This window comes from Diprion similis, chromosome 3 (assembly GCF_021155765.1).
Source record: "Diprion similis isolate iyDipSimi1 chromosome 3, iyDipSimi1.1, whole genome shotgun sequence".
In the NCBI taxonomy this organism is placed as follows: domain Eukaryota; kingdom Metazoa; phylum Arthropoda; class Insecta; order Hymenoptera; family Diprionidae; genus Diprion; species Diprion similis.
The window spans coordinates 10,358,012-10,379,290 of NC_060107.1; the positions used below are offsets into that span (position 1 = coordinate 10,358,012).

At 34.1% G+C, this 21,279-nt stretch overlaps 3 protein-coding genes across 9 annotated transcripts; 2 read left to right on the forward strand and 1 right to left on the reverse strand.

Annotated features, from left to right (window-relative positions):
- Nucleotides 1–441: 441 nt before the first annotated feature.
- On the forward strand, nucleotides 442–3,497 carry LOC124404986 (E3 ubiquitin-protein ligase RFWD3). Of its 3 annotated transcripts, none has more exons than XM_046879568.1 (3): nucleotides 442–820; nucleotides 1,120–1,356; nucleotides 1,693–3,497. In XM_046879568.1, the coding sequence occupies exons 1-3, from the start codon at nucleotides 811–813 to the stop codon at nucleotides 3,177–3,179; spliced, it is 1,734 nt and encodes a 577-aa protein (XP_046735524.1). In that variant the 5' UTR covers nucleotides 442–810; the 3' UTR covers nucleotides 3,180–3,497. The 3 variants fall into 3 exon arrangements, with proteins under 3 accessions (XP_046735524.1, XP_046735525.1, XP_046735526.1); XM_046879569.1 differs by having other exon boundaries at nucleotides 442–673; XM_046879570.1 differs by having other exon boundaries at nucleotides 442–665.
- A 45-nt stretch (nucleotides 3,498–3,542) lies between these two features.
- Nucleotides 3,543–7,303, reverse strand: LOC124404999 (ubiquitin-conjugating enzyme E2-22 kDa). The gene is made up of 5 exons (XM_046879588.1): nucleotides 7,029–7,303; nucleotides 5,762–5,914; nucleotides 5,606–5,688; nucleotides 5,287–5,450; nucleotides 3,543–5,175 (listed from the first exon to the last, which is right to left on the reverse strand). The coding sequence occupies exons 1-5, from the start codon at nucleotides 7,089–7,091 to the stop codon at nucleotides 5,039–5,041; spliced, it is 600 nt and encodes a 199-aa protein (XP_046735544.1). The 5' UTR covers nucleotides 7,092–7,303; the 3' UTR covers nucleotides 3,543–5,038.
- Nucleotides 7,304–8,670: 1,367 nt separating this feature from the next.
- Nucleotides 8,671–19,506, forward strand: LOC124404994 (ribose-phosphate pyrophosphokinase 1). 5 transcript variants are annotated; one of them, XM_046879579.1, is made up of 6 exons: nucleotides 8,671–8,894; nucleotides 10,376–10,568; nucleotides 13,185–13,259; nucleotides 17,531–17,754; nucleotides 17,841–18,174; nucleotides 18,262–19,506. In XM_046879579.1, the coding sequence occupies exons 1-6, from the start codon at nucleotides 8,686–8,688 to the stop codon at nucleotides 18,352–18,354; spliced, it is 1,128 nt and encodes a 375-aa protein (XP_046735535.1). In that variant the 5' UTR covers nucleotides 8,671–8,685; the 3' UTR covers nucleotides 18,355–19,506. The 5 variants fall into 5 exon arrangements, with proteins under 5 accessions (XP_046735535.1, XP_046735534.1, XP_046735536.1 ...); XM_046879578.1 differs by having other exon boundaries at nucleotides 8,684–8,894; nucleotides 10,376–10,559; XM_046879580.1 differs by lacking the exon at nucleotides 13,185–13,259 and adding an exon at nucleotides 15,127–15,150 and having other exon boundaries at nucleotides 8,684–8,894; nucleotides 10,376–10,559.
- Nucleotides 19,507–21,279: the final 1,773 nt, after the last annotated feature.

Here is a 21,279-nt window from a genome sequence, read left to right on the forward strand (position 1 = left end):
AAGATCATGGTATTGACTGAAGAGTATATTTGCAAGCGATGGAAAGTTTATCTAAAAACATTTCTCTGCAGCATAGTTTCGTGCGTATAGCTCAGTAGACATGAAAAAACCCTTGCATTCTGCAGTTTTAAGAAGACGCTCTTCTAACGATTATTCACATCCCGCAAGTTTCCACTAAAACCTTTCAACGAAGTATGAATTTAAAAAAAAAACAATTATTGTCGAATAGAAGCTGCAAGATACAAAGTATAAAATTCTGAAAGCCCTCAAATTTAAGGTTTTCAAAAAATGGCGCCAATATTCGAATTCGATGCAATGAGTGGCCAATCGACGTGGATCCATCGGAATACTCTACTAACTCTACCTGCAATTATTGGAGGCAGATTCGACCGCCATTGACCCCATCAGCTGCTGACACTCAAGGATATTTACATAGATATTTAATTAATATAGACTAACTAAGGCTGTTGGCCAAATACCGATTGATGTCGAAAGGCGCGTTGATTGTTTACCGATGAGATTAAGCAGATTGAGAGGATTTCCGACTTCGCGTTTGTTCTCATTAAGGCACCGACCTTAACAGTACGGAGCGTAAATAAGTGAACACTGAACACTCCAAAGGAGTGAAACCAAGTCATAAGTCCTTTGGCAACATCGATGGTTCGGTAAAAGAGTAAACGTGATATTTTTCCAATCACCTGCTATTATCACCGCTTTTTTATTGTTAATTCCAAGTTTCAACCATCGTTAATCCTGCATTGCACCCTCATCTCTTCTACTAAATGTATAACCTGTCCGACTTCGTTAAAAATGGAAAACAGTGAGTTGATTTTTATTTTTCTCTTTCCGTTTTCCAAGGAATGAGCCCTTCAAATTTACCGTTATCCGTTTAACCTACATCTGATTCTATTTTCTACTTCATTTATATGTTTTAATTTGTGGCACCCTGTTCTGTCAGCAACCGATTAACCATCAGCTGAATTACTGTTTATAGGCACAGTTGATCCAAAAATGGCAATAATTTTGAGGAAACACTTGCATGCAGTTGTCATTCAACGTCGAGCTTGCTGCACGGTTTTAACCCAATTCTTATTATTAATTGAATTTTCATAACGTTAGATGAAGAAGAAATGGAGGTTCAGGAAGCAGAGGAGCCAGTAATCCTGGTTCCTGATAATCCTGTTAATAGTCCTATACGGGAAGAGGTACACATATCGGAACCAGAAGCAGACCAAGAAGTTCAGGTTATTGAGCCTAGTGAACCAGTAATCTTTCAATCCGTACAAGGTGTAGAGAATATACCAATTTTGCAAAAACCAAAAGCAAACAACAATAACGAAGAGCTTCTCGAAACTGGTGAGTCATTTAGTGATATTCAACGTTACAGTAAGCATTCACATGTTGTTTAACCATAGTATCAAGTCATGTTTTCTTTGACATTATCTCAAAGTCATATGAATTATTTGACACTGATTCAAGGTCCGATAATTATAGCCTCTAGTTGATGTTTCAGATCTCTTCGGGACTGTAATTGCTTGTTACAAAACAAACTAGTCTTAACAGTTACTGTTAATCTATCTAAGATAATTTAAGTATATCTGGAACAACAAACAAATTATTTTCCTTCCCATCGCAAAATTAAATTCAATTGATGATAAAATAAACAATTGAACAAGGAAACTCATTTTACAGGAAACAAAAGAAAAGACCCAGGCTCGGATGAGGAGGCAGATCTAGACTCGGGCCAATCATGTCCGATTTGCATGGATCTGTGGAACAACTCTGGAGAACATCGTCTGTGTTCTCTACGCTGTGGACACCTGTTCGGGTACAGTTGTATTCAGCGTTGGTTACAAACTGGATGTAATGCAGGGGCGCGTCGATGTCCTCAGTGCAACCACAAGGCTACGGCTAAGGATATTCGCGTTTTGTATGTTAAAAAGTTATCAGCAGTTGATACCAGTGAAACGGACAAACTGAAAGTAGAATTAAGCAAAGTTACGGCAGAGAAAAGTCGGCTGCAGATGGAGCTGGAAAGGTACATAATGCGCCAGAAGCTATTCGACCAACAGCTGGCTGGTATGAAGCAGCGCATATTAGAACTTGAAAGTCAGCAACAGCAAATAGGAAAGGAATATCAATCGAGCCTACAGCACTCAAGTTCGCAACCAATATTAAAGAAATTTCATCTCGAACGATCGATTGACATTTGTAAAGATGGCGGGTGCAGAGTTCTTGCCTATAACGCGTGGTACCAGACCTTAGTAATATCACAAAAATCCACAAATGCCTTATTTTCTGGGTATGGAATAAAAAAAATTGATTCCAGAGAATTTCGATCTCGACAATTCGTCTTCCTGCATTCTCAGGCCATCAGGGACGTGTCGTTCAATCCTTACATAAACGAAATACTCCTTAGTGTTGGATTCGACAAGTGTGCAAAGTTGATGGACATCCACAACAATACGGTGGTTCACAATTATCCGACGGATTCTCAGCTGTGGAGCTGTTGTTGGGCCGGTAATAATCACAATATCTTTTTGGCTGGTGCCCAAGATGGTTCTGTCCGACAATTCGACATTAGGCAAACGGCTGGTCCAATCAGCAAAATAGACGGACCAGGAGACAGATCACCGGTCGTTGCTTTAGCGAAAGTTGCACCGGCTTACGACAGTGGAATACCGGCTGGAGGGTTCATAGCTTGTCGTCTGAATAGTTGTTTCGCGTACGAAAGCAAAGACGCTGAGTATGCCGGCAAGCAAATGTTTCTTGAGGGGCCGTTTGTGTCAGTTTGCTACGATTCAGAAAGCAAACACGCCGTAGTTTCCTCTCGACCAAACCCCAGGCAACCTCAGGCAAGGCATACTGTTTGTACAATCGAAAAAGGTAACGAGGATATAATCGTTTGTAACATCGTTCACACTTTCCAAGGTGGAAATTCACAGAAATTACTTTCTAGACCGTGTCAGATAAAGACTGAAAATGACACGCTTCTAGCCGCTCATCAAGAAGCTACCAGTTCTATACCAATTTGGAGCATATCATCTGGTAAACAGATTTATAATCTTCCTGTTTCTGATCCTGTGATAGACTTCTGCGCCTTTAATACTAAGAACAATGACCTCTTCCTAGCAACGCTCTCTCAGAAGAAACTCAGGGCATATAAATATGGTAATTGATTAAGATAAATACATATAGACGTTGACGTCAGGTGTTATTAGGGAATACCGTAATTTAAAATCATAATCGAATGTGTTTTATTTACTAGTGAAATAGAAAGTGAAAGAAACTTTGGTTAAATTATACAATATGTCATATACGTGTGTGTAATTAAATTTATGTGATACCGATTATTGTAGCGTAAGTATTTTGTATGGAATAAACAAATTTTCTTTATAGATTAGGCACGTTTTTTAAGAGAGCTATAAGCAACGTTTTTAAATATTGACCGAATCATTTTTTTATTTCCACTAATTCAAAACTGTACACTATTTATATTTTTCCAAAATCAAATCAAGGTGGATCAAATTTTGAAAGAAACATTGAAAAAAAATTACTTTTATTAATATCTGAGGCCTATTAATGTACATTGATCTTATTAAATGGTATAAATCCTAACTTTCCCAATATGAACAAAGCAGGGTTTTTTGTTTTCCTGGAAATTCAAATTCACAGATCCCAACCATCTGTCCCAAGTTAACAAACTGGTTTGCGAGTAGTTGGACCTTGACTTCTGCTGGCGACACTTCAGGCACAGCCTACACATTGTGAATGATTAAAAAATGCATGTAATACTAGGAAACATAACTATCAATTCACAATTAATTGCAGTACACTGTATGCGGGAAAGATTTCACACTTGGCAATAGAACTTTACTCTCGGAATTGCAATCGAAATAAGATGGGATGCAGAATAAATGAATCAAATGTTTGCATCACTTAGCAAACATGCACAGGACTGTCCGTGTGAGATCCTGTCAGCACACTACTGTCTTACATTCAGTTTTCTAAGAAATGTTTTTGCACCGAATAGCTGGGTTTAATTTTCCAGTATAACCGTCACTGTAATTAAATTCATAAGTTTAATTGTGCTGATTTCTTGGAACTTTCGTATAGTCAGTATAGCAAAAAGTAGTGTAAGGTTGCATCACAGGCAAGTAATCAAGCCTCAAAAAATGTACAAATTTTGAACAATCACAAATCAAGTTTTGGGGCTACCGAAATTTCATAAATACGTTTATTGAAACTAAAAAAATTCGTTAATTTGATTAATATACACTCAAGAGTCAAGCGAAACCCCGTTACAATCAGTCGATTAAAAGTCAAATTTTAATAATTAAATGTGAATTTTATTTGTATTCGATCAATAAGAGTTGGGGAAAAAAACATCTAATACCATCATTAATTGAGTTGATAATGAGTTACACTGGAGTAGTAAAACCGTTAGTAATGCCGTCAATTGGATACACACCTCCAGCAATGAGGTTTCACACAAAACTTGAACTCAGATTGAAAAATAAAAAAAAAATTCAAGGAAGCACTTGGCACCTGTGTTAGTGCCTAATCAAAGAATTATTTTCGTAGATGTTAATACGTATTTGGTTTTTGAATATTTTACTAATTTTATTTCTAAGTGAATTATCAAGAATAATGAAAAAAAATTATTCATACGTCTATTCAAAGATTAATGTCGCTTCGTCTTGTAGATTTAGAATTAACAACTTATTCTCGTAAATCGTAATAATGCCCTCCTCTTGAGTTACATATCTTATGAAATTTTGCTACTTAAAACTTGTTCTTCAATTATTATTGTTTCTCGTATTTATTTTACATGTTAAATGAATGCTAATAGTTAGCCAAATTTGGGATCACTTCCAAAGTTACCTCACCATTGCAACATTGTCATTACGAATGTTGGGTTTTTTCTCAATTATTCGAAAAGATGATGGTATGCTTTTGTGACAGTGACATTCCAAGAGGTCGCTACTGCCAATTGGTAGCTGCTCGTTTTATGATACATAACAATACACAGTAATCACTAACTGAATAATTGCTCGGTGGCACGTTCTAAGTCCCAATTGTAGGACGATAAGGCTACTCGTGCATTATGTTCTTCGATCCCCATATCAGTCAATCTTCTTATCTTGTCATCGAGATCTGACATCTTAGCTGGCCCTAAAAATATCAGGCATTTCTTGGTACTCTTTGATATTACGATCATTAGCTCCATAACTTTTTTACCCATAGAACAACTTCATTAAATTTCGTAGTAAATAAATCTTGTACCACCAGCATACACAGATGTCCAATGTTTTGCAGTCTGACGAAACATTTCAGGCTGCTCCTTGTACTGCTTAGCAACCACAGCATCTTGCGGATCGTCAGGTTCAGCGGCTGACAATAAGGCTTGTAACGATAACAAAACTGTTCTTAAGGTCATCGCGGCAGCCCTAACAAAGAAAGACAATTATCGTTTAAAACCAAATACACTTTAAATCTGTTGTGCAATTATTATGTCATCTAATGATAGAACCTAAGATAGTGCAGACTGTAAAATTATCACCGGTTCAATTATTTTGGTACCTATTATTGAACTACAACTTACCATTGGTCTTTTAATATGTCCAAACAGATGGCGCCTGTAACCGAGGATATATTTGGATGCCATATTTTTGTGATAAAACGTACCTGAAATAAGAAAAAGTGTGAAATTCAATGATTTCAGTTTCTATACTACATTTTTGTTCACGATGGTACCTACTTTGGGTGGATTGAATGGATACGTTTCAGGTACTTTTATCTCTAATACAAAGTTGCCACCTTCATATGGAGTGTCGGGTGGTCCTGCTATTTCACCCTTTAATTCCGTGAAGCTATCATTTACTAGTTCTACCTTAATCGCACATTTTGCCACCTGAAATGTTGGAGAAAAGAGATAAACGGAATTAGTCAAGTATGGTATATTCAAAATGCTAATAAGGCAAAGGAGGAAATCATTTGACAAATGGACCATATTCAATATCAACTTTAACTATTGAAAATATATTTCAACTGAAATACAACAACATCTAATCAGCATATTTAATAAACATTACAGCTGTAGGACAAGGAAAGGTAACAAAACGATATACGAAGTTGTTATGTTTTATAGACGCAAATATTATCGTATTTCATATGAACAGTACTGCTCAACAAATACATCGCGTTGCTCAGTAATATTAATCTACTTTTAATAAGATTGCCGACCCCCCGTAGCCTTTAATCTGTAATACTGTTGTAGAAAAAATGAAGAAGCCAAGTTTATCAACGCGACCTGTAATGACCTATAGAAAATAACAAAGTTTCGAAATGTCTACTAGCGCAAGAAGCGCACTGAAGTAAGAAAATGTGATGAGATTCAGAGCAATTTGTTAACAGAGCGTGGAAATCGTAATATACTGCCTACAAAAAGAAGGTCTTGGAAAAACAAAAATAGACTCCAAGCCCAAAAATCTATGGCAAGCCCAGAAAATGTTGAATCATTTTCAACGGAAGAACAAAATTGTAAGTAAGCTGCATTTATTGATATCCTTTTAAACAGGAATTTCGGATGATTACATAATATCATCGTAATAAAAACCTAAAAGATAAACCTGACAGGAAACGTAGTTATTAAAAATATGAAGATATTGTGGAAATGGGTTTGCTGAAGAGGGTATTTCGTGTGATAAGAACCTAAAAAATTATGACCAATTTTGGGACAAGGATCAGTTTTCAATGAAAATATTATTTGTAAATGACAACAGACACGTCTCAGACGAGGTAAATAATTGCGCAAGCAACTGTCAGAGGAAAGTTTGAAAATTATAACGAGCGAGGAAAGCGAGATGTGCCCTCAACTCCAAATAGTCTCCGACTTGGTACGAATCTCTTAAACCGTTTTTTACAGGTTAGCGTTGCATAATGAGTGTAATTCTCTCGCGATCACGCATTTGGTCAAATACTGGTAAATGTACTGGGTCGTTGAGAAGTTGCACTCATTCACTCACCTCTTCGCTTTTTATAACCTCTTTGAACTCCCGTTTGATTCGTTGCGCCGCAATGTTCGCCATGTCTCCCTATCACTCCCAGCTACTCAATACACTGACATAATTTACCGCCGAATATACGGAGGCCAGTATTTACCTCGATTTAAAGAGCTCTATTAATTCATGTACTGTTGTCGCAACCTGTATTTTTTTTACCCAAATAACCGCTGGCGGTTACATACAATTTTCATTCGATCACAGCTAGCGCCACATTGATAGGAAAAGCGAAAAGTAGAAAAGTGACTGTCACTTGCCTGCTCTTTAAATTCCGACTAGAATCACGCCGCGATTTCTTGGGCGCTAATTTGAATTTTTTTTTTTTCACCAATTTCGTTCGAAACTTTCAAAAAACTTATTAACTGACTCATGTATACGTATTTCAATATATCACATGTTTATTCAATTCTTCAACAACTAATTATGAAATGCGTAAGCAATGACGCAGGTCTTATTATTACGCCTTCAGAGAAATTGAGAGATGAATATTAGCCGTTTTACTGTAAGATCGCAACACTGTGAAGCACGGTGGTTGTAATGCCACTGAAATACTTTTCTGAACAATCCTATTAATCTTTTGTTAATTGTAACGTAAGTGCATGAATTAAGTCAGAACAAATAGATTCATAATTGAAGAATAAAGTTAAAAAAATAACAAATTAGACAACGATGTCTCGTACAAGAAATTTGTAATATACATACATAACATTAGACTCGGATAAAATGGAATAGAATATGACAGAAAACCGGTTAATAATGAATCGGCTTTGATCAAATTAATTAGTAGACTTTGAATTATCCGCTGACTTATGAAATGCAGAGTAAATATTCATGCTTCACTGGTTCTCATTTACATAATTATAATTCTGTTGAATTTTACGTCAATAAGGTGGTAACATCAGATCAGCCATGTACTGGTTGAAATATGAGATGCATTAGCTTGTTATTTTAATTACCCTTATGCCGCTTCGTGACCAAATTTTACATCTTCGAGTTAGTAAGTATGTCATTCGATTGTTTTAGAACGGTAATAACTATTGCAATTTCCGAGGCGGTCAAAAGTCAAAATCAGTTTACAAAAAAAATTCTATAGTCAGTCCTTACCAATCGAGTGAAATGTCACTTATTATTAACTATTATCAAAGCCTATGCGTCGTTAACGCGAAAATGTAGTCCACCTGTAGCAGTAATCTATATCGAAAATTCTCTGCTAATTGTAGGAATACATTTCTGTCGTTATTCTTGCATGCAATGAAACACAGAAACTTTTAAATATTCTGGTTCGAAATTGCAGTGATGCGTAGACTGTAGATAATAGTCAAAATAAGTGATTTTTTACTCACAATCAGTCACAATCAGACTGACCATACAAATGCTCATAAAATATACCTATAATTCGCATTCAGTATGCATCAGGCAGCAGTTTTCTGTCTTACCGACATTCCTAGTGGTCAAGAACCCGGCAGCGATATACTCCGACAGCATTTAGCAGCCCGTGAAAATCCGCCCTAAGCTCGACGGTTTGAGGTGCAAATAACTTGTTGAGCGCACAAAGAGATGGCGCTGGGTTCGCGGCCGATAATATCCGGGCGGCTCTGATTGGTCCTCCGGGTTTTCAGTAATGCCCGTCTCGCAACCAGTGCGTGCGAGGAGTTTGTTACGCGCAAAGTTAGAGAAACCTCGTGGCGGCAGTGTATTGCAGAGCAGAATGCCGAACATCAAAGTCTTCAGCGGTACGTCGCACCCGGACCTGGCGCAGCGAATAGTCGACAGGCTTGGAATCGACATCGGGAAGGTTGTCACGAAAAAATTCAGCAACCTCGAAACATGGTAACTTCACCACCACAGCCCTTATTTAACCTTTTATTGTATAAAGAGCAAAGACCCGCGCGGCTTCTCGCGGAGCAATGGCCAATCCGAATCATCGAAAAACTTCTATTCCGCGGCATCGAAGCCCTAAAATATCTCAACAGTCTTCTGAAATCCGGATAATTCGTTCTCCGAAATAGCGTCGTTTATTCCGGCACCCTTGTTTCGACAGGCACGCGAACCCCTTTTGCGCCAATCACCGTTCACCGGAGATCCTCGCACCGCCACGCCGCGTTGTTTAATTCCTTCATATCTTTTTGCCCTTTCCTTTCTCGTCCGATTCTAGTAATAGAACGAGTCTTTTTTACTCCTCTCGATCTATTGCTCCGCATACGTAATCATTGATGTTTCGCGTCATTTTGTGTACATACATACATGTTGTATATACGTATCACACGTATGCGTGCAATTTCGTGTGTAGTTGCCTTTAATACATTATGATTACAACGACCTTGTCGTTTGTTGGTAGTGGGAACAGTTCCCTATCGAAATTCTTTCAACAGACTGACAAAGTTTTCTTGTGTCATTACTTGAAATGACATGCGATATTTATAAGGAGCAAATATAATGTCATATCTGCGCATGCAATTTTTTTACCACCTTTATTTTTATACTCGACATTGATCCGGGTAAACATTTCATTTCAACGTTATTATAATCTAAAGGATCAAGAATTATTATATCGTGCGATTCAATTAAGATTCCTCAAATGTTTACCACAAAATATTGGAGACCTTCCGAGCACTTGAGCGTACCAGTATAAATCAACTTTTACGGCTGAAAAGAATGCAGATTTATTTATATTGCAATTATTTTTACAGAAATTCAATTTTTCAAGGCAATCACTAACAAAGAAAGCTTTAGATTCTTTAATAATCTCCTATCCATTCAGTGAAATGATTCTATTATGGTAGATTGCAAGTTAAAACGTTAGTTCGGATTCAATCGTTAGTGTTTCTAACTTTTTAAGAAAAGCTGAACCAATAAAACATGATGCAATTTTATTTAAACAGAAGTATTTATTTAAGAGCTTTACTCTTTTTGTTGACAAGTTATCATAAAAATTCCTTTGTTCATGTTATGGAGGCTACTTTTCTGAAGAGTCGAAAGCTCTTGACTTTCGAAATTAGACTAACAAACAACTTATAACGTTACAACAACAAGTGGATAATTTTGCCAAAAAATAGTAATTTCTTCTTTGTCTATATGATGAAGTCAATTGTCGACGACCAGCGGATTGAAATAAGTCACTTAATTTATATAACTGATCTCGTTCCACTTACTGTAATAGCAATTTACCTTTCAATGACACAACAGCAATGTGACCAAACATGTATTTCCTTTATTTGACATACCTATTTTATACTGGTATCCTTAGGGGGTGCGATATCTTCAGTATTTTTTGTAATTCGATGGAAAATTGTAACATTATTCATTCTTAGCGTGGAAATTGGAGAGTCCGTACGTGGCGAAGATGTTTACATTATTCAAAGCGGTAGCGGAGAGGTAAATGATAATCTCATGGAGCTGCTGATTATGATCAATGCATGCAAGATTGCCTCTGCATCTCGAGTAACAGCAGTCATCCCTTGCTTCCCATATGCCAGGCAGGACAAGAAGGATAAGGTAGGAGATGTGAGCACCATTTTTTATTCCCAGTTATTAATTATACTCGTATAGTTTACCATGTGTGTATGAATTTCTTGTTATTTATATATTTATTTTGGTTTTTTTCTCATTGTTTCTCACAATTGGCGTATCTGCATCAAATTCATATCAGATTTTTCCACCATAAAATCTAAGAAATTTGCTGGAAAATTACTGTACATCGTTTGGTGCATTTACTGCTTTTCAATTTGTATACATGTACTTTATTTCTTTATAATTTTGTTCAGAGTAAGCAAATTTAGTTTGCGTATATATAAAATGATGAATCGATTAATATTTTAACTATCAACGGTAAACCTGAGGACTTGTTCAAATTCAATTCCACAATTACAGATATTATTTAGAAATGTTCCCAAGATAATTTTCAATCCATAGTCTTCGAATAATTGAATTGTTTGAAATTCAGGGTGTTCAGTGATCTGGGAAACCTTGGAAATCCAAACAACTTAAAATTTCGAACGTCGAAACTAAAATCATACATATTGCATCATTGCAAACACAAGATGTCGATGTGAACTTTGGCAGACCGCCTAACAGTGTCGATTTGATAATATCTTGTTTTGTTTCATCACTTTGTATGTGATCATGTATAATGTTTGGTTGACCAAATTTAAAGTTCTGAAATTTTTTTTCATTGCACACTTGTTGCCTATCATTTGCTTTTGAAAGTCTTCACCATCAGGCGCTAAGTAAAGACCATCTTTGGCGGCTTTTCTTTTAACTTTGGACCGTAATCTCCCAGAATTCAAGTGAAAGCTGAGCAAAAATCAAACTTAGCCAGTGAACGCAGCTGAAAAAAAGACAATATCATGTTACAGACCCAGAATTATAAAAGAGTTTTAAAATCCTCAGTCGCTGGACACCTTGAAATAACATGAAGAATGTAAAATATATAATGGGGTGATAATTGACCAATAAATGATGCACACTAATAAATGTTCATTATCAAAATTAAATTTTCATTCGATTATATTTACCAGCAAAGTAATTCCAGCAGATAAATATTGTTAGCTCATTGCAATCTGCTGGCAATTTGATAACCTTTATCAAATTTCATGCTGTTTTGGGTTTTTTTTTCATGTATATAATACTATTTTTGTTATTAACTATTACGACAAGATGCACAAGCTACTCAATGTTCCTAATCTAAACATTTTATTTAACCCCATTGTATTTTTCCATGTTTATACATGTTGTTGATTAATTAATTAATCAGTATCCGTGTTGCTAAAACTATACCGTTATAGTCTTACATTACATTTCTGTTCATGAACAATAATAGATTTCATCAATAATGAAATACGTCATTCAAATCGTCGACGTCAATTTCATCGTCCGACGGTTGCACATGTCAATAAAAATTTCCCGACAAAATTATCACAAGTATTTTTGGCTTGAAAGTTAGTTTTGGACTTTTTTTTTTTCCTAAATGTAACTTACGCATACGAGTATTTTTTTTATAGTAAATTCGACAACTTCGTTTTTAGTTCGGAAATTGTTTACTTTTTTTATCCATACGTTAAAATAGACTATTTTTATATTCAGTGTCTGTATCAATTCAATATTACAAAGTAGCCAGCACATCTGCCTGAGTTTTTTATACCTACACTTGCGTTATTAGTAGCACTGTTTAAATCTTGATTTTTATAATTCACTGCCTGTTATATTACGATATTTGCTTGTCTGTATATTATATAGTCTTGTTTTTTTTCCATCTGAAACTAATTAGAAAATGGTGTAATTTATTTCACTTTAAATATATGTATTAAATAAATTATTCGAAGAGTAATAATTATAAAAATTACACCTAAAAAATTCGCAGTTATCGTTGTTTGCAGTAAAAGTGATCCAATGATACTTAATCAGTTACAATTAGCCAACAAAATGAAAATATTTATTTTTTAGTGTAAAATTGATCTGTGTTTAAAATCAATACTTTTACTCCTACTTGCTCTAAGTATTTTCAATTAGAAATTTCTGACACCACGGCAACATGACTGACCACTAAACATCTACTTTACTTCTATTTTACCTTGACACCTTATTTTTGTGTCGGAGACGGAGCCACATATTCAATAACTGAATACATCAAATTGAATCTAATTAAAATATATGAATAGTGTTATCAGACTGATTGGAAAGTTTTCTGTTCAGATTGCCTGGGAGTGAAAGTATTGCACAGATGTGATACAGTTGACTGAATAATAAATTATGCTAATTAACATTGAGCAACGATGGTGTATATCTATGTATTATAAACAAATTTGAATTGAAATAATACATAATTCACCGTTATTCTTGGCAGGCGTACCTGCTCAAAGATTAGATGAGAAATAATGAAACAAAAATAGCAGAAGAAACAATAATTGTAACGAGCAACATTGGATTTAATTTACCTATGCAACTGAATAAATGAACATATATAACTATATTTAATGTAGAATTGTTTTTAAAGCACACGGATAATTAGCATATGATGAAGCAAAAGGCAAAGAAAAAATAGGAAGAGATAACCATGAATTATTGGAATGGAATTAACTCTTCTAGACAAGATGTAAATTGTTTTGTGTGGTGTCTTCGCAGGGTGGTGATGGTGGGGACAAGTCAGACTCCACTAAGACTCGCTTCATCATGAAGTCGAACGAGTGGAAGTTCAGGGTAACTTACAGCAGTTTCCTTACTGCTGTTTTAATTTTTTTGCAGCTTTTGCGAGTGTTTATGGAAGAATGAACTTGTAAATCATTTTTGGGAATAACATTTTATGGAAACGGCGATACATGTATTTAAAAAAAAAAAAAAAAAAATCTGTTTGTTTCCTAAACGAACTTTTACTGCAGCTTTATTTTACACATAATTATGTATGTACAGCATTTTGTATAACTTTCTGTTTTGGGGAAACAAAAAATTCATCTGGATAACATCGTGGCATCTATCATACATCTATGGTACAATTTGGTATATTTTTCATATGGTAGTAAACGAAGTTTCATCATTAACGCTTACAGTCATATGTTATTACTATCATAATTATAATCACATCATGTTTCATCACATCTTTAGTACATCGTATTACATGTTATATTTGTATGTACGTACGTTTGTTTTAACACGTTGGATTACTTTCAAGCTGGGAGATCAACATCCGTGATTATTTTGTTCGTTCCTTCAAATTTGGTCAATTAACACTTATAAATGATACATGTGTACACTTTGTCATGCCTTGCATAAAGTTGGTGAACAGAAGCTTGTGGGTGGATGAAATTGGGCAACTCCGATACAACTGATGCATTCTTTAATATAAGTGTTCTTGCAAATCAACATATTTCATATGTATTTGCATTTTTATTGAACCTCAAAGTTTTGCCACTGTTGTTAAAGGATGTATCAGTATATGAAAGGTCATTATTTCATGTATCAAAGCTCCGATAAACATCATTATTTATGTTATTATGCTAATTAGGAAAAAGCCGTTTCCGTATATGTGAAAATACCGGGAATCAGCTAGTAAATCAGATATATTTATTTTTTACAGTGTAGTTAAACTTTATTACTGCGTTGTTTCTGTGAATGCGTAATGCTCGATAAGGGTATTCTGTATTTTTGCATAAGTGTACAGAAAAACGAGACAGGAATTTGTGATCAGCAAATTGGAACACCCGTGCACATTATATTTCAGTCGACGTGATAATTGCGAAATAACAGTTTGGAGCATGTGTAATTAATTAAATGTGAACTATTCGAAAAGATACTTTGAAACTTAATATTGAAAAATGTTTTAAAGAATCGAATGGAAATTTATTTGAAATCAAAGCGTCACAAACTTCATTATCATTATCTTCGAATAACAACCCGAGGTTATCAAGAATTAACTGACCGTAATGTAGTATTGCAAAACCATGACGCAGTCGATGTCGCTTCGAAGGGGGTCATTTTATTAATTTAGCTCGTGTAAACAAAATTGTGATAGTAAAACGTGTACGTATAAATGTAGTAATATTGGGTTGTGAGAATTTGTCAGAACCCCCTCAGTGATATTGGATTATATACGCAAGCAATATTTAATATGTATTATCGAACAATTTGTGAATGTCACGCACAGTCGACGGTGATTGACAACAAAATTACAAAGATTATTCTACGTATATGACACTTCATACCAAATTGACCGACTTTTAACAACAATTATTTGCTAGTCAGTTAATTTCTTTTTTCTAATGTAAACTCCAGTTAGAGAAGCACGTGTAATGTTTCAAAGTTTTTTATACATCTATGTGTTCTCGGAATATGAATTTCTAGAACCTTTTATTTCGATAGGTCGATAAACTTTTAAACGCTTATCTCAAATTTTATATAAGTCTTATCGAAACTGTGAAGTATGCTGAATATTTGTCTGGAATCCAAATTTTACATACATATATTATTCAATTGTTGGATTATTATTGAGTTTTCTGTATAGAGTTAGAGATAAGAAATCAAGTATATAGGCGTGTAATCAATTTCTGAATAAATAGTTGGGTATTTTCAGGATTTTGTGCCCGACCTGACGACAGTGAGTATGAAGACGAACGATATTGTAGAGTGGAGCGTTTTGTATTTATAACTTGATGATTACTTCAAATTTGAATTTAATTATACCCAAACAGCTATTTTTGTAGGACTAACAAAATCCTTGATTGTTGTTTATACAGCGCAATGACATCATAATGAATGAATGAAATGTTCGGGATGAGCATTTTGACGAACTGAACTGAATGAGAGGGCAAAATATTAATATAATAGCGTGTGTTTATGTAATTCTATTAGTTTTTATCGATTATTGTTATTTTGGGGCATTCATACGTTCATTGTTTTGGGTACTAATCTGTATGTGACTTGTTTTTCAATGATTTTTATTCTTTTAAACCTTTATTATTATTCTTTTGTTTTTTACCTACTTTATTCACCACACTAATTTCAGAAAAAATATCCAATCGTAACTCACATACATCAACAATAATGTGCCGTCGGGATACATGAATGTTATCTGTTACCTCGTTTTTACATCGCTAATACAAATTTGCCTAGCTACTGCCATGGTCTAATTTAAGTTCCAATAATTATACTCCGAAGCTTTTGTGAAGTTCCAGCTTCATTGAAACTGTATGCTTTAAATTTTTGTTTGTTATTATTAGTTATAATTATAATTATTGTTTTTTTTTTCTTTTTTCCTCTTCAACAATGCATTTCATATCTCACATTACATTTCACGTGTAAATATTATAATCTACTTTATTGCATATTAGAAGAATTAAACAAATTTCGATGCTATAATTTTTTTTTCCAATATTGTTGCCCAAATCTGAAATCTATCGTTTCTGGTCTTGAGATGAATCTTAAAATTCGTAATTTTTTTTAACGATTTTAAGATACACATCAATCAACTTATTGTTTTTAAAAATTAATACTACATGTTTTTGTTTTATCATTTATCACACATAACTCTGCTGCACGAAAGGAGACAAATATATTTGAAAAGATTGACTGAAAGTATTAAAAATTCTTTCTCAAGTTATTCTGACAAGTTTATCGCAGATTCGCCAAGTCAAAACTGATTCAGTTCAACTGCAATTTACTTTTCATAGTTTTCTTAAGATAAATACTGAAAATCAAGTTTTGGTCAGTTTCCAGCTTAGTAGGAAGGATAGAGGGATGAAATTAAGATAAAATTGTTTTCTGATAAAAAGCTCAAACTTAGGCATATCTGTAGCAAATTCAATTTGATTGACGAGCACATTTTACATATAAACAAAGTTCAAAGTTCCAATTTTGAGATCTTTTTATACATTGCATGAAACATTCATACGCATCTCTGTTAGTAGGTATGACATTCGTATTCTTAATAACAAAACGATAAGTTGGCTGACGTGTGCATTTGTCATATTTTCGATAGTTCAAACTCTGAGAAGAGGTGTAGTCTTGGGCTAGATGCAATAGATTTGTATCGCTACATTTAAAAAGTAACATGGTCACGATTCTTTTTCAAACACGTTGCCACGTGTACATAATAATGTTGACCAAATAAAAAAATGGTCAGGTTCAAAACCCGCCCTTTTGGCATGAAATGCTTCGTATCTTTCATAAAAGCACAAGGTTTATTTTAAGTCTAATTATTTTTGTCTTTTTTTATTGTCAGTAAATTTTGATTGACAAAGGGTATTCGTAAATTATCATTGAAATAAAATAAAAATCAAGTTATTATATCAGATTTTAAATGTTTTGTGAAGTGCATTATTTACGTTGGTTTTTGTAGTTATTAAAGAATAACTTGCAGGTTGTGCTTTACTCACAGATCCTATTGAGCCTAACTGGGGTGCATTTGCAACATCTTTTTCCTCTATATTCTTTCGTTATTTGTTTTTTGCATTATATTCTTATTTTTTTAAATATGTATAACTTATACGCGTGAATACATATTATTTTCTTTCATCGGCATTTTGCCATTGTATTTATATTTTGTCCCCTCATAAAAGAGATTTTTCGGTATATAAGAATAACCGACTATTGACTGAACAAAAATCTAATATAATAGCAGTGATTGATCAAATAAATTCTTCGAATTATCTCACTTTACTTGTCAAAACAAATTCTACAAAACAGCGCTCGGACTCGAGGCTAAAATATTTTTTCTGTTTGATAAATGTTATCTTTTCGTCACTTGACTATCATGTGATACGACGATGGTAACATGTTATTAACATGTGAATTGTTATATTTTCTTTTGCGTCAAAGTTTATTTGATATACTGCTATAATATTTAGAATGTATATACCTAGTAGCAGGTTAATAGAACACTTTTTTTTTTAAAGTTACAGGAAATTCTCAGTTGCAAATGGACTTGACGACGGGCTCCTTCTTTCTACAACTACTTATTCAATAACTTTCGATTACAGAGTCGTGCTCCGATCTCTGCAAAGTTAGTGGCCAACATGCTGTCGGTAGCGGGAGCAGACCACATTATTACCATGGATCTGCATGCTAGTCAGATTCAAGGGTTCTTCGACATTCCTGTTGATAATTTGTACGCAGAGCCAGCAGTGCTCAAATGGATCAAAGAGAATATCGTCGAATGGAGGAACAGCATTATTGTATCCCCAGATGCCGGTGGTGCTAAAAGGTATCACATCCTATTTATAATCACTTTTATTTCATTCACTATCCATCAGTCTTGTACACCCTACTAATTTTTTTTCTCACAATTAGAGTAACGTCAATTGCGGATCGACTCAATGTTGAGTTCGCGCTTATTCACAAAGAGAGGAAGAAGGCAAACGAAGTGGCGAGTATGGTTCTCGTAGGAGATGTTAAGGACAGAGTAGCCATTTTGGTCGATGACATGGCAGATACTTGTGGAACAATATGTCATGCTGCAGAAAAGTTGCTGGAAGCTGGCGCGACGAAAGTATACGCAATTCTAACGCACGGCATTTTCAGTGGTCCTGCTATATCCAGGATAAATAACGCATGTTTCGAAGCCGTAGTTGTTACAAATACAATCCCTCAGGATGGTCACATGAAGGACTGTCCAAAAATTCAGGTAATTTGAATATTGAAATAATGACATGGAGTTCGAATCGTTTTCATTGTCATTTTGACAAATTGAACTATTTCGTATCTTTTTCAGTGTATTGACGTTTCCATGATGTTTGCGGAGGCTGTAAGGAGAACCCACAACGGTGAATCTGTTTCGTATTTGTTCTCCAATGTACCATACTAAGCATGTAAATCTTTAGAATATCGAACCCAGGCTAAATATGCCATTGCATGTTAGTTCATTATTATTATCACATGCTAAGCAGGTCTGCTGTCTCCCCGGTAATGATAATTGTAGAAACTGGAATATGTACCGTGCGATGGAATCTCTAGACTTGTACTTGTTCATGTATTTCGGACAAACTTATTGATAATTTCGACGAGCTTTTTTCCATATTTTTATCAATGTTCATGCCAATACCCAGTGAATGCAGACAGTGATTATGCATAAGTATACAGATTCTGTTAAGTCTAATTGTTAGTGTTATGAAATTCCTATTTGCTTATGACGGTCATAGATCATATACCTTAGCGATAATTAACTATTTTCCATGTTAATATAATCACCCTTGCCATAACAGAATTTTTTTTATTAAAACGGCTCCTGATTACATGGATAGACTTGAATTAAATTACTGCTGATATTTTGGATTGTTAGTATAACAATGTTTAGCAACCGTGCTAACGATATTATTACCGACAAAAAATTTCTAATGCTGAAATTTGTTCAGTTTCATAAGTCACTTATACGTCAAATGTTTCAATAATTGATATTGTATGACATTCTAACTGTTGAAAAATCTTCGTATATTAGGGGAAAAAATTCGATAAATTTTTTTTTTTCGTAAGTACCATGAAAAGTAAAATTGTATATTATAATATTGATTGTGAAATGCTTTACAACCTATCAGTATTTGCGGTAAAAAAAATTATATATATATATTCTATTGAAGAATCATATATTGTTGATCAAAAAAAGGAGAAAAAAAGAAAAGAAAAAAGTAATTACGCGGTATGGAATTGTCTGCCATGTTGAAACCTATGTATAAATTATTTTGTATGGTAGATACATATTTGATGTACATATTTTACGGTTTAATAAGGCCCGCTTTTATTCTATTGTGTTAACGACATATACTAAACTTGAGTGGTAAACGGAAAAGAGTGAAAAAAGTAAACTCGTTGAATTCATGCAGTTTTAATATTGCAAAGTTCACTCATTATTGTCAAGTCTAATTGTGCACGACTTACCATTCAATAATTATATGGAGACTAAAACTTTAAAAACAGTAGAAAAATCGAAGTTTTTTTTTTTTTTGAGGTATTAATAACGTGGAAAAGGAAAATGGGAATCAAATTTGCGATAAAAAAAAAATAAACTAAAGGTACAACTGAGACACGTATTGGTCATTTTTCATACTATTTTATTAGATATTTTCTGTGTAGTACAAACATTTGTAAAGACGTTGGGATTGTGATTACTAACATCATTTATCCGAATTAATTCACCCTTTGATTATTTACATTTCATATTATTTTTCATTTATGGTTTTTTTTTCTACAATATTTTTGTGAAAACAAAAATTACACAATATTCCACGTGTTATTTGAAATATATCATTTCAGTACAGTCTAGTCTATAATTGTCTTTCCTCCCATTTACCAGTACAATTTAAAAATTATAATACTGTCCACCCTTTTTTCATCATTCTTCTCCTATATCAGTGTTACATTCTGAAATAAAAATAGTTGACAGTGTTAATAATACCCTTTAGTATTCAAAGACGCAGACTAAAACGATACGAAGTCGTAATAGGTCTGATTATTTCAATTTTGACTGAGTATGAGTATTGAAATATTTTGACTGGTTAAGTTAAAATTGTTGAACACCGGCTTAACATTAACTCATTCTTTGGCATGTATAGCATTTCATTCATTGTAATTGATATTTCATGTCGAGTGAAACATTGAAGATGTGCGATGTTCAGCATTTCTGCATTATTTCATAGAACCTAAATCGGGTCACTAATTGTGAGCTAAAAAATCGATGCATCGATTATTCGATTATGCCGTATTTTTTTGAAACTACATATGAAACCAAAATTTCCTAAATTTCAGTACATAGTCTTAAAAGTTTTTTGATAATTTATAGTTTCATTCGAAATATTTTTCAACTTTAGCTGAAAACGTTCATTTATCTTTCACTTATTATATCGAATAGGTGTACTTAGTAAGTATGACAATGATAAGAATTGATATTTTAATCACATAAGTTGATATTGTATTGCATTGTTCATGGGAGTAAAAAAAAAAACTATTATGAGATCGAGTTGGTCGATTAATTGAGTTTGAAAAATACTTGATTAATCGGCAAAAAACAATCGAATATTTTTGGTCATTCTTAGGCAACTGAAGCACTCATTGGCTCACTTGATCCTGCCAGCAAGCCTGTTACCTGGGAACAAAGCCAAAGGCCAGGAATTACTCGCGTGATCGGCAGGCTCCAAGGAACAATAGAATCCCCGAATTCGTGAGGTACACAAAAGAATATAAATTCTTAAGTGAAATTATTCCTGCATTGATGAATTTCAAATTTTTCGAAACAACCGCACTCTTGTACTCAAACGAAAGAATAGAGGACCCTTCTTTTGATCCAAGTAGCAAGCTTAACGAGACCCTCGAATTTGCGAATTGACCAGGTAGCAAGGCGCCCACCCCTGACCTAGGTGTACATACAAGTATGTATATTTACTTACACAATTGATTAATGTTTTACTATAATACTACAGTCTTACAAGTAGACCGGCTATAAACGATATTTCCATTTGTCTACAATTCGGTTTTAAGTTCAGAATTAATGAAAGCTGTACAACATATACATTACAACAAATAACAAATTTTAGTAACAAAGTAAAAATATACAAAAGACAAGAAGAAAAAAGGATACAAAAGCTTGCCAATAACTTATTTATCAAACTAATGTTATGCAGACGTTTAATTAAATTCCATTTGATGTGAGTAAGTGACGATACCTACTATCGACTGAATCTTAGGTAATAAAGTATTGTTGGTACCTGCCCGCAATGGTCTACAGATCACTAGTAACTAC